Source organism: Nestor notabilis, unplaced genomic scaffold (genome assembly GCF_000696875.1).
Source record: "Nestor notabilis isolate BGI_N333 unplaced genomic scaffold, ASM69687v1 scaffold24645, whole genome shotgun sequence".
Lineage (NCBI taxonomy): Eukaryota > Metazoa > Chordata > Aves > Psittaciformes > Psittacidae > Nestor > Nestor notabilis.
Window position 1 is genome coordinate 1 of NW_009930105.1, and position 14,180 is coordinate 14,180.

The 14,180-nt window shown below is 38.5% G+C and overlaps 1 protein-coding gene across 1 annotated transcript; it reads left to right on the plus strand.

Moving 5' to 3' along the window:
• Positions 1-765: 765 nt before the first annotated feature.
• ASNS (asparagine synthetase (glutamine-hydrolyzing)) lies at positions 766-13,941 on the plus strand. Its single transcript, XM_010015271.1, has 11 exons — positions 766-1,050; positions 3,075-3,312; positions 4,482-4,667; positions 4,927-5,028; positions 7,089-7,216; positions 7,993-8,119; positions 9,479-9,585; positions 9,919-10,019; positions 11,711-11,792; positions 12,055-12,210; positions 13,506-13,941. The coding sequence occupies exons 1-11, from the start codon at positions 802-804 to the stop codon at positions 13,713-13,715; spliced, it is 1,686 nt and encodes a 561-aa protein (XP_010013573.1). The 5' UTR covers positions 766-801; the 3' UTR covers positions 13,716-13,941.
• Positions 13,942-14,180: the final 239 nt, after the last annotated feature.

The window sequence follows — 14,180 nt, forward strand, 5'->3', positions numbered from 1 at the left end:
GAGGGGACTTCCCCAGGGTGTTTGCGATCGCCTGTTAGAGAATCCCAGGGACCGTGGGGCAAACGGGAGCCGCCACAGCCGGAGGGAAAGCCCAGTTCCACGTGCCTTTTGCAGCTCTGGACGTGGGCTGCGGCTAGGGACCTACAGGCCAAGTTATGGTGCTGGGGACCTCAGCCGCAGCTCCATGATGCCATTCGGGTTAGGGTTAGGCTTCAGGGAGACAAAGCCTACAGCTCCGGGGACACTGGGGCTGCAAAAGGCGTGCCAAGGGGAGCTTGGCACAGCACCAACATTGCTTCTACCACACCTTTCTTATCAGGGCCACCCATGGTGCTAGGGAAGTCCAGTCTAAACCTACCTTCTTTCAGTTTGAAACGATTGCCCCTTGTCCTATTGCTACAGGACTTGATAAAAAGCCTCTCTTCATCTTTCTCATAAGCCCCCTTTATGTGTTGGAAGGCCACAGACTGAAAGGACTGTCAGTATTTCTACTGAAATGATGTTACTTCTACAGATGATACCCAGTGCCCGGTATGATTTGTTCTATTTGTTGCTCTATAAAAAAAGTCATAGACAACCTTGGTGTACCTGAAGGTAAACTTAAGCCTAATTTCTTGGTGGCCAAAGTTTGCAGGTTTTACCTTGTGTTGGCAAAACGCTATTTTCTTGATCGGTCCTTTTAACATTTAAGTGATTAATACCCTATGTTTGTTGTTTGTGTTTTCTACATGTCAGCACTTGCTTATAATGTTCATGTCTATGGAACAGGTTCTCCTCTTCGGGTAGATCCACAGCCTCACAATGTGTGGTATCTGGGCCTTGTTTGGGAATGATGAATGCCTTTCGGTCCAGTGTGTAAGTGCCATGAAGATAGCACACAGAGGTCCTGATGCATTTCGTTTTGAGAACGTTAATGGATTCACCAACTGTTGTTTTGGTTTCCACCGCCTCGCGGTTGTTGATCAGCTATATGGTATGCAGCCTATCCGGCTGAAGAAATTCCCATATCTGTGGCTGTGTTACAATGGAGAGATCTACAATTTCAAACAGGTGAGTGTTGTAGGGATCAATAAGTATTTGTATCTTCAGGTTTGATGAGTTTAAAATAAAGATGCATTCTTCGTTATCTCTTGGGGAGGGGAATTCAAAGCCTCTTTCCTCCCCTTCTCTCTTTATAATCAAATGATTTTAGGCTGTCTTACTCTTCATTTCTTTTGGGTTGTTCGCCAAGCTTTTGAGTGTTGCATTTTTGTTTTCTGCATATCAATTCAGTTGGAATGTGTCACTTTAAGATATGTATAGCATGCATGCTTAGGTATTTAAGTAAAGCATCAAGCACGAGGCAGATGTTTCCATTATGCCACCAAAATCCTTAGGCGTCTGCAGCTTTGTGGAGTTTTTAAGAGCCACCTAAGTCAGTCCCTTGGGCACAAAACAAGTAGCAACTCTGTACTTACTTCCTAAAGTACCTCAGTGTCCCTGGTGGGTGTGATGCTGCTGCTGAACATCGCCTTGAGTGCTTCAGTCTCTGTGCTGAGATGTCCATGCCCACTATGTTACTTGTAAAGGGAAGTAATTCAGATCATCCAAATTTGGTGTATAAAGCATCTTACAGTCATGCCTGTTTCTGAATCATGCTGAAACTGAATGCTTAAAATTAATCATAAGCTGAGCGTGGTAGCATTAGAAACGTAGGAATAATCTGAGATGTCTTAGTACTTACCACATTTTCGAACTTGGAGGCAGGCAATGTCACTGACATCAGTAACGTCACTGGGAATTTGAATAGGCAGGGGGTTATTTTTTTTCCCCATCTTCAAGTGTCTGTTTGAAAGGCGAGATAAACTTTGCCCTGCAGTACATGTGAAATGCATTGTACCAGCAGTCTGTAATACTTGGTGTGTTTTGCATTGTAGTCTTTCTGCTGTTGAAAGCAGTAAGCATTGCTCTCAATTGTGCTACATACAGTCCTAAGGGGACTTGAATTGTGCAAAACTTCCTTTGACATCTGTAGGAATTTGTTCAGTTGTTCTCACTACATTATGTATGTGCTTTATACAGGGGTATAAACAGATTTTTCCTTCAGGCTTGTGGCTGAAACCTATCTAGGAAAGGATCTTTGGTGAAACAGGCATCTTGTTTAGGGAAATGACTTAGTAATATTAATATCTACTCAGTTTGATCCAGTGCTTTGCTCCATGAATAGCAATTAAAACTCAAGAACTCAAAATGCCAAAGCATTGGTTCTTTGGGGTTTCTTGACTTGTTAGTGTTTTCTTGAAACTCTCTTTCCCCCTGTCTGGTAGATACTGAAACGACTTTAAGAGTAGCACCACAAGAACATGAAGAATATTTGGTCTGACTTAAGTCTGACAGCTAATTTCTTCCTCCCCCACTCCATCTGCACAGGCAGAGTGAAAAGGTTAGTTTGAGGAATGGAGGAAGATAAGGCAGAAGGAAATTGTGAGTAAAAAAAAAAAAACAAAATCACTGAGGAATTGCAGTGATTAAATAAGTAAACCAAAGTTTATTTTTGAACTGCTTTACTCTGCAGAGATGTTACCAGTGTCTGTGTGTTTTGGAGCAGCGGAGGGCTTACATAAATGTTGTTATTTGATAAGAAAGTGCTACTGTGTGATTTCAGACTATAATAAATGATGTCTTTGATGGCCCTGTTTCAAATTGGGTTTTTAGAAGCAGAGACGACCTGCGTCTGCCATTTGCCTGTGGGAGATGGGGAGCCTAGTGCTTCTGAGGGGCAGGGGCATGGGTTTGCAGTTTCACATCCTCAGATAGAAATGTATCCCTGAAAACTTGCCATGATGTGAATTGCTTAAGACTGCAGAGTCAATTTACATTGTCTGAGAGATGATCCTGGATAATATTTTTAACACAAAAGCATAATTGCCCTCTTTGGCAAAAATGTTTATGTAACTTTTGAACTGTGATTTTACAAAAGAAAAATATTTTTCTTACTGAACAATTACATGAATGGTGTTGGGTATTTTCTTCAATTAATAAGCATGCTGTCAATGTTTGCAAATTCTGACATTTTTCTTTGTATTTTTTCTTAGTTGCAGAAGCAGTTTGGATTTGAGTATCAAACATTAGTGGATGGTGAGGTTATACTTCATCTTTACAACAGAGGAGGAATAGAACAAACAGCATCCATGCTAGATGGTGTATTTGCTTTCATCCTTCTGGACACCGCAAACAGAAAAGTGTTTCTGGCGAGAGATACCTATGGAGTCAGACCACTCTTCAAGGTGCTGACTGATGATGGATTTTTGGGTGTCTGTTCTGAGGCAAAAGGTAAAACCAGTTGTGTTTAGTGCCTAAATAATCTTAGGTATTGTTGTCAAACTACTTTGTTAGGCTTTTCTTCTAAGTGTGACAAAGAAGTGAGCTGTAAGTTCAGTAATAAATGAACTACATTTAGAAGTTTAAGCACTACGTATCATTAGAACAAAACCCACAGATAGTAAACCTCTAAGATGTTTAATTGTCCTTAATATCTCTACAACAACTTGCTTATATAATTTTATAATTCTTTTTGTTCTAGAATCGTAGCAGTATTGAGCCCAAGATGTTTTGTTACCCCAAAGTTAAATGTAGTCTACAGAGTTAGGCTAGATTTATGCTATGATAAATTATATTAGAATTTTATCCTGCTGTTCTATGGTGAACTGGGAAATAGTGCCACAAGAACTGCTAACCTGTAAAAGCCAAGGATTTTAAAACCCTACTGAACTTTCCTGCAGCACTGGGTAATTTTCAGGCAACACTCAATTTATTTGATGATGATTTTTTTTCTTTTTTGATGATACATCTTTTTTAAAGTAATTATCTCTAGTCTTGACACTTGCATAGACAAATCTGAACAGTGCCAAAAGGGAGTTCATTGCCTAAAATTGACTTTGATTTCTTGGGTCCTTCCTGTTTACTGTATATCAATTTTGTTATCAGACTTCAATGTAGCTTGGCTCCTCTTAACAGTAGTACTACATACTACAGTACAGTCTGAAACTGGTGAATTACGAAATCACTAAATCACTGTCAATTAAGCAATCACTTCAGTGATGTAGTTTTATTACAACCCCCTTGTTAGCTTTACTACACCTAATTTTAAACACAAAATCAGTTGTTAATTGTCATTTGAATTCTCATAAGCATACTACATTTTGAGCTGGACATCATGTCAAGAAAGTGCTGCTCTTAATGCTCACAGGGATATAAATTGTCGTTTGCTGGCTTCCCATCACTGTCTGCCTCAGCTTGAGACAGCTCAAATCTGTGTGTCATCTGCCAGAAGCAGAACCATGCACTAGCCAGAGCAGACTCTGACTCAAAATTATTTATTTAACATCTGGATTAAATATTTGTTTATAGGTTTAGTACAGATGTTGTTGGATGAGGTGTAACTGATTAGGTAAAAACTCTGACTTTCTTACTTTTTCCCCCCTCCCCCATTTTATCTGTAGGACTTACCAACTTAAAGCATTCATCATCTGTATGTTCTAAAGTGGAACCATTTCTCCCTGGTCATTATGAAGTGTTGGATTTAAAGCCCTCTGGCAAAGTTGCATCAGTGGAATTAGTAAAATTCCATAGCTATAAAGATGAACCACTCCATGTTGCGTGTGATACAGTGGAAACTCTGCCTTCAGGTAGTACAGCAAACCATTTACTGCTGCTTCTGATCTATGAAGAAATATAACTGGTTTTAAAAAGTGCCAACTGGAAAAACCTTATAATGTAGGGACTTTAGAATTGTTTTCGTAGGTGGTGATGTACAAAGATGAATTTGCATGCCCTCATTATCAAAGGAAATTTAGACAAATATCTTTGTTTCCTAACAGCATAATCTAGCAAAGCCTAAGTAGCGCTTCTTGGATTTCTTTTCCTTTTCTTTTCTGTTCTGAATAGGCTTTGATCTTGAAACCGTGAAGAGCAACATCCGTATTCTGTTTGAAAATGCTGTTAGAAAACGTTTGATGGCTCATAGAAGGATTGGTTGTCTACTGTCAGGTAAGTAGCAAGAATCACAGTGATTCCTTATCTTCTCTCTCTTTCGTCTGTTCTGCTGTGATGTACTGAAGTGATACAAATATTCATTTGCTTCATAGAGCAGATAATGGAGAACTTGTTAGTTTGTAATAAAGTTTTCCAGTTTATCTTGAAAATCTTACACTTTTAAAGCTTACTCTGGTGTGGGATGTTGTCTTGTTGAGACGTTGACTATTTTTAATTAAGAAGAAAAAAATAATTTTTTATTGAAAAGTCACCATATATCCACTTAAATATATGAAATTCATGCTTTAGGTCAGTGTCTAAAAAGAAAATGTAATTACATTCACTTTGCACAGATTGAGCATAGAAAAAATCTTTGGCATGTTTCAGATAGCAGGAGGAAGTGAAGTTCTTACTTCTCACCTTCTTTGCTTTAGCCTCCATCCTAGACTGCCCTTGATTTACCAAATTACAGGGGACCATCTGGACCAAAATTGATTGCTGCACTCTTTTTCAGGTGAGGTACAGGAAGTTGTTCACTGACTTAGGTCATCTGTGTTGTGATCTGGTGGTTCAGTGTTATAGAGGTACTTTACAGAGGTAAAGACTTTGCAGCCTTGGGGTTCATATCTTACTTACTTTGATTTTGTAGCACTTTGTACTTGTGGTTAGAGTTCTGAAATGCTGTTGATGCATTCACTGAACATCAGTAATTGCACTCATATATCAAGAACCCCATCACATGTGCATTTGAATGCAAGAGAACTGACTAGGTGATGCCGTTGGACCATTTCCTTAATATGGCATCATAAAAAGTAGGAGGGAGGTAAATGAAATGTGGAGTTTAAAGATCCCAGCCTTGGTAAAAAACCTGTTCAAACCCCAAATTTCACATATCAAATTAGAAGGCAGTCAGCAGCTCCTCATATGCACATGCAGAATGTATTAGTAGCAAACCTTAGTGCCATTGCTGGTATAATACCAGAGTATCTCAGTGCTTCACAATTTTGACTATGCTTGGAGCATCACAGTTGGAGAAATGCTTACGTTTCCAGTCACATAGGGAGTTCTACAACTTCACAGTGGAAACTCAGGTTTTGATTTCCCTGATTTCCACATCCTAAGCACTCAGTTTTATTTGTGTTCCACTTTTCTCAGACTCTGCATGTAATTTCTACAGAAGGAGGTATTTTATTTGCAAGGTAGCATGTCCACAGAGGGGATCAGGGTGGGAATGGATGCTAATGCACTCGGCTGAAAAAACACGTGCAGACCTTAGGAAACGGAGAGAAGAGAGTTTTGCCTTATGCTTGTTAGAACTGCAGGCAGGTGTGGGAGAACAGGTACTGTTTTGCTCAGTACTTCAAAGGGAAACAGCAAGTAGAACTAGTCAAGGATTAGCAGAACTACCTCATGCGAATAAGAAGGTGGAGTCTTGGGGTACATCTAGGCAGCTCGTGCATCTCTTGGGTTTGGGTTTTGTTTGTTTTCCGAGCTGTTCAAATCCTTCCACTGTTTGGAAAGAAAAGGAGGAAAAAAAAAGAATGTCACTAGCAAACCTTTTCACTTTGAAGTGATGTTTAAAAGAATAACAGCACTCAAAACTCCCTTTAAAAAATGATTGAAAAATAGTAGAATCTTACACTAAACATTAATTCACTTAATCCTCTTTATTCAAACAGCAAACCAAAAAATAAATTGTGTAGTTCTGTCAGTAGAGTATCAAATGTGTAGGTAAGAAGAGGGTAGAGACATAAATCTCATTACAGCAGAGTTGCTAAGAGGCATGTTCTGCAGTGGTACAATGTTTTCAGCATACTTTCTGTGTATCTTAAAGAAGGATTTCCACTGATGCTTCTGACACCAAAATTACTAACAATTGTTACTGAAGATGTTCCACTGAAGCTGCCTGATCTCTTGTTAAGCAGAGTTAAATGTGCACTTGTACAGGAAGTACATTGGATTCACATGGCTTAAAAATGAAGCCCACACATGAGATTCCTCTGTCTAGATTCATGTCCTCAAGGGGAAACAAAAAACAGGCAAACACCTAACCAAATAATTTGGTTTGTTGGCAGGGGGCTTAGATTCCAGCTTGGTTGCAGCTGTTCTTCTGAAACTCATGAAAGAAATCAACATCAGTTACTCATTACAAACCTTTGCAATTGGAATGGAAAACAGTCCTGACTTACTGGCTGCCAGAAAGGTATAGTAAGTGTTGCTTTCAGTTTGTTCTGAGCTGCTGAGTGCTAAACAGTGTATATTAATGGTGCTAACTTCATGCTATGGTTTTAATAGTAACACTGAATATTCATGTATTGTTGTGATGTAAGTCAGTTTGCGGTAAATCATTTAGTACATTTGCTGCTTAGTTAAATCTTACAAAAGAGATAGTTTAGCTTTACCTGTTTTCTCTTGTATTTGGAAGACTTTCGTAACAAACTCTCACTGCGTTGTTACCAGAAGGATGGTACTTCGTAGTTGTCTCAATTCTGCCTCTGTGTTTCAGGGTAAATCTCCATGCTGTGGTTCCTATGCTACGACATTTGCATGTATGTTAAATGTTTTAAGTTAATCATCAGTTTACTGAATTAACAGCCCTGTACAAACTGTTTGCCATCTGGAGTACTCTTTAGGTATATAGGCTGTCATGCTTTTGAGCTGCTTTTTCTCTTTAGGACAAATATCTGGAGTATTTAGAGCCTTTGCAGATGCTGTTACGCTTTGGGCAAGCAGCTGGGTGGCTGTTGGAATCATGATTGAACATTGTAATTATGGAGACGATGTTCCCCCTGGTGAATGTACCACTGCAAGTCAGAGGCTGCTACAGTATCATCTTTTCTTGGCCTAATGTCATGTAATTCTCTCTGTGACAGAAGGGAGATGGTGCTTTCACTCAGTGTGTGTGGTTTTAAGTACAATGTATGTTTAAAAAATATTTTAATTGAAAAGTAATACATTATTGTGACCTTTTGCAAACAGGTGGCAGCCCATATAGGCAGTGAACATCATGAAGTAATATTTAATTCCGAAGAGGGAATTCAGGCGATAGAGGATGTTATCTTCTCCTTGGAAACCTATGATATAACAACAATAAGAGCTTCAATTGGTAAGTTGTTTTTTTTTTTTTAACAGCAACCTTTGCTTTATATCACCCAAATAAAATTTTGTGCAAAATCATGTAATCATCTACTAGATCCTTTAGAAGTCACGGAACCTGAGAGCTGGAAATCCCACATTCTGCTCCCCAGTCTTTTCTGTGATACCACACTGAGGCAAAACTGTTAGTAGTTTCAAAGTCACTGACTGTACAAAACAATTGTCAAGAGCTGTTTCTGAAGCTTTGGAATGAAAAACAGAAGTTGTATGAAGAAGAAACGTTAAATCTACAGGTCTAGGTTTTCCTTGACGGAAGCAGGGAAATGTACAGGTCATACTCAATGTTATGACAACAAACCAATTATGATTAGTATAAAAATTATGCAAGGAAAGGGTAAAATGAAGTATTTCTTGTCACAGTTTAGTAATATGTTCACTCAAGCCAGGTAGACTTCTTATAATGTATATTTGATTCTGAGAAATGAAGGAAGTCAACAACAGCTTCTTACAAAGGGTTGCCAGCCTGATAGAATGAAAAACCCTAATCCATTGTGACCTGCTGTGCAATGCAAGCTTTGACTTTTTATCCTGTTAGTCTTGTGTCATCCTAAAGCATTGCAAAAATATTATTAAGCCAAATAGGCAACACAGTTTTTAAAATTGAGATTCCCTGTGTGGAATTTGAGACATGAAGATACAACTTTACAATGTGAAATATTGAAAGTGTTTATTTAAAAAATAGACTTTTCAGCTGTCATCTTTCTTTGTGATTGTTGCTTAGTATGAAAATTAATGAACTAGATCCTTTTCCTTAGATCTCTAATACTTGTGTTATGGAAGCATATTGTTTGGAAAGATGCAGTGAGGAGAAGGAATTAATTCTGATTAATAAATAACTCTTGAAAAAAAAACCATAATTGAAAAAATGGCTTCATACATTCAACCCACAGTGGCAGAGTGTTAAACAGCAGCTTTTGTTGGTAGTTTTGTTCTCCAAAGTGGAAAGGTTTCTTCAGGACTGTGCTGGAATTAATCATGTGCTTCATTTCAAACTGAGTCAGAATAACATCTCTGTGTTCCCATGAGAATCCTACAGTGTTCCCAGGATCACAGACAGACATATCTTTCTGATATTTTGAGGACTAAGTGTAAGTACACAGTTTAGATGTATCTGCAGTATACCTAGTGTTGCTGTTGATGGCTTTGAATAACAATGAGGTGTTATTTTAGCGTATTGCAGTTGTTTGCTACAGAAGAAAGTAGTGTGGTAGCGAAACTTCTAAAATGCTAAATTCAAAACTGGGCAAGCTGTATATAGTGTCAAATAAGTAGCTGTATTTTAATAACTTTATACTTTTTTGGTTTTAAGGTATGTATCTTGTCTCCAAATATATACGGAAAAAAACGGATAGTGTGGTCATTTTTTCAGGAGAAGGATCAGATGAACTGACACAAGGATATATATATTTCCATAAGGTAAATATATTCCCTATACAGAAAGCCCTTGAGATGCTTGTTCTCCCCTTCAGTGGAAAATTATGAGACTTGAAGGTGTGATGCTTGAGAGTTGTCACCACTGTATATTTGTTGAGACTTTCTCCTGAGGTGGCATAAAGTCCAAGGGGTTTAATTTAGTCACCCAAAAAAAAAAAACCAACAAATTTTTTAAAAAATTCCCAAGACTGCTCTTTCTTGTAATGTAGTCTTTCCTAGTTCTTACATCACTAGGTGATCACTACAACTCAAGTAGTGGTTTCCTCAGTGCTGCTGTGTTATGTCTGCGCGCTACATGCATATGTCTGGTTACAGGCACCATCTCCTGAAGAGGCTGCAGAAGAGAGTGAGAGGCTTCTGAAGGAGCTCTACCTGTTTGATGTACTTCGTGCAGACAGAACTACTGCAGCACATGGGTAAAACATACTCTCTTGGATGCTGAGGACTTCTGTGGTTTAAAAGGCTAAGAAGATCTTAAAAGTTCTTTTGCTGTTGAGGAAAATACAACCGTTAGTTGTTGACTTGTTGTTACTGTTTGAATTACTAAGTGATTCAGAATATTGTGATGCAGGATAACTTTATTCCTACTGTCTGAGTTTAAAATAATTGAAGATGATCATTGGTCTTCAGAGTAGTAGTAGCAAATGGGGTGCACCCCATGCTGTGTTTGACCTGTGTATCTTAATATAACTGAAGACACCAAACACTTTGGCAGAACAGTTTGTAGCCTGAAGGAATTTAAGCAATAGCAAATCACACACCACAAAATTTAATCCAGTCTTCTGTGACTATAGGGCCCACTGTGTTGCCAGCTGATGCAGGAAATATCTTTTGTCTAGGATTGTAGTGGTCTTCATAGAAGCAGTGAATTAGGAATATAAATATGCAGAGTTAAGGAGGGAAGGCAAAGTCATATTTGACTTAATTTTTTTCTGAGGTTTAGACAAAGAGGAATCTTGAATCTGATAATCAGCATGCACACGAAGAATTAAAAGAACATAAAGAGGAAAGAAAGTATGTGCATTGAGTCAGGTACCTGACTGTAATAAGTATTGTTGGGAAGTGGCTATAGATGAGAAAAAGATGGTACCTTTGGCAAACCAAACAACTTGCCTATTGGGAAACTTGTGTGGTATATTGATCCTGCCACAAAATGACTTGCAGTTTTTTGTACTTCCTTACATTTCTCCTTCCTATATAAGAGGTGGACATGGTGAGTAGTCCTGCCATTTGCCTCATAATTTGATTTGGGCTGAAAAGTTTGGTCACATATCCAAGGCTGTTTAATATCTCACTCTGGCTGCTCTTTGGAGAGTTGCCATTTCTTGAGGTTTTTTGGTATGCTGAAGCAGTTGAAGCTCTTTATCAGAGGAGAAGCTACAGAGACAATAAAATTACTAGTATTCAGCATAACATCTCTATCTGACTTTGAAACTGGGCAGCTGAGAGGGAGTCTTCCTACTGAAGACACAGTTACTGTAATTTTATTTGTTGCCTTTAGTGTCATTGGAAGTCGTGGTATGCATAAGAGAATATAAGGAAGACGACTTTGTACGTGTATAACTGCCACTGGTGTAGGAGAGAAAGTGTGTAAATGCTGCAGAATCAGTAGTAAATAGCTTAAAGTCCATGCGACTCCTTCTAGTTTGTTTTTTGAAAACACAAACAAATGTGGATTTAAGAAATGATAGAGCAGAAATCCTTGCTTGATTCTGTGACATCTTCACAAATGCTGAGCTGCAGATCTCAGTGAGCAACTTGGTAGTTTTCTGGGGGCAACAGGATTTTTATTTTTTCAGTGTTTTTTTTGCTTACATGGTCCAATGGTTGTTGCAAATCCTGCAGGTCTGTAGTCTTTAAATTCATTGTGCTAGAACCTGCCCAGCAGATGGCATCATAAATCATTGATATCTTTATTAAATCTTAACTTTCCAAGTTTATGAATTAAATACAGATAGTCATGAATATGCAAGTGAAATTTCTTCAAAGTAAAAGCAGAAAAACTTGTTTATATGGAATACAGGGAATGCTTAACAGTAAAGAATTTTGTAAGTATATGGCTTGTTGTTTAATTCAGTATCTTTTTGTACTTACTTCCCCTGTTTAGACTTGAACTGAGAGTCCCATTTTTGGATCACCGGTTTACTACTTATTATTTATCTCTACCAGCAGAACTGCGAGTCCCAAAGGTGTGTAAAACTAGGGTTGGACCCAATGTGATCTTATATATTCACTGGTTTGTATTCAAAGCATGACCAAATTGCGAATTTAGTGGTTATGTTCTCTACACAAAGGTAAGTTTGCTTTTAAATGTTTTGCTGGATTGTTGGACTACTGAAACCCTTTTCTGACCAGGCCTTCTGAGAGAAAACTGTTTCTTAAGTGTTTAAAGCCAGATGTTTATACTGCCATGCGTAAGACTCACAACATTGTTTATCCTTCTGCAAACAGAATGGAATTGAAAAATACCTTTTAAGACAGGCCTTTGAAGATTCCAACTTGCTTCCCAAAGAAATACTCTGGAGACCCAAAGAAGCTTTCAGTGATGGTATAGCATCAGTAAAGAAATCCTGGTTTTCTATTCTTCAGGACTATATTGATCAACAGGTACAGCACTACTATTTTTTGTCTTCCGCATTTAGGTGCATTAGATATGGCTGCCAGGGGGAGGTAGTTCACATGCTTAGTTGGGAGAATAAATCTGGGTATGATAAAAACTTGAGCCTCATGGTGGAGCAGCAAGATAAACTTTAATCAGTGATTGTCTATCTTCTAATGGTCTTCTGGTTAAAGGCATTTGAAATCCTAGATAGAAAGAAATGCTAGAGCCTGACAGAAATTACTGTGTAAGGAAACAAACATCATTTAAGTATCTGGATTGCAAATTAGATTGTGTCAGCAAACACAATTTCAGTGCTACACACAAAGCAGTTGCTTCAGCTGAAAGCACTTGCATGAACTTAATCTGCAGCTGAGTAACAGCATAATGATTTTATAATGTCCTTGCTTGTTTACCTCATTTGTTTTTCCCAGGCTTGCCTATCTAAATCTTTTGCTTTTTAAAACCTCTGCTTGCATTGCTAACCAATGAAGACCTGCAGTATTTTGACTTTGGACAAAAGATAGTATCTCTGTTGTACAGAGGCAGTTTAATCATCAAGAGGAACGAATAACACTCAGTCTACACCAGAGCACTGTTACACAAAAATATGCGTAGTCAAGACTGTGGATGGGTGTTCTCCTGCCACCAACTGATTTTTTCCCTTTTTCTTTCTCTGTATCCAAGAAAGTAGTTGGGCCACAGTGTTGTGCTGCCTGCCCTGAGCCTGCATTGGAGTATTTGGGGCAAATCTATTTCATGGCTGTGAGGAGCCAGGCAGCATGTTGGCAGTGGAAGCTGCTCTAGAAATTGCCTCAACGGGTGCACCTTTTCATCCTCCCTTTCTTAGCCAGCTTAGCATCTGCAGGTGTCTTTGCCTCTTTGTCCCAGGTCTTTTATTGATAAGAGCTTGCTTAGAAAAGCATAATCAACAGCTCCCTGTGAGCTGAAAAAAATTCCCAAGTAGCCACTTACATGGCAAACAGACTGTTGTTCTGTTTGAATCACAGCAAAGAAAAGGATAGGAAGGAAGTTCTTGTGAGCTTACTAACAAAGGTGAATGTAACCCAAAGAGAAATGGAAATACAGTTATGTATTCATAAAGATGAAGTGAGCCTATGACAGATTTATCTATCAGAAGCCTCCGCCTCTAGAATAGACTTTACTTTTTTATTATTTTTTTAGAAATCTTTGGGCATTCAGTGGTTCGTGAATCCTTGTATGTCTTTTATCTTGCAGCAAATTGACATGTAAGGAATTAAATGTATTTGCAGCTTAACTCAGGGTTTGCTTATGTCTACAGGTTGATGACCTTCTGCTGGAAAAGGCAGCAGAGAAATATCCCTTCAATCCTCCTAAAACAAAAGAAAGTTATTACTACCGCCAGATCTTTGAAAAGCACTATCCAGGGCAAAGCAGCTGGCTGCCTCACTACTGGATGCCAAGATGGGTTAAAGCTACTGATCCCTCTGCTCGCACATTGAAACATTACAAGTCAGCTACTCAAGAGTAGGCTGTTGAAACAATCCCCCAAATAGAAGTGCTACAAGCAATTTGCATCCACTCTGTTTAAAAAAAAAAAAATGAACAAACAATGCAAACCCAAAGCTCAAATGGTCTTTAAGATGCATTTTGAAAATGCTGTTGGAAATAAGAGCTTTCTGTGGATAGTGTACTATTAAAAATTCACCCTGCTGTACCAAAACTTTGTAATTCATGGGAAAATACTTTGTGGACAAAGAGCTACCTTATTTGGCAGCAATGTTCCTTATGTGACCTTGATTGTATTTGTTTGCCTTGCAGTCATTTAATACGTGCCATTGTGAGCTCTGTTTTGAGGACTTGAGTGATGCAAACTGCTGCAGGCCCTCTGAGCCAAGGGGAATTTTTGACTATTTAGTGATTGGTGTTCCTGGCTGTGGGATTTGGATAATCTGTTTATATTATTCTATTCTGAGTGTCTTTCTAAGCATTCATG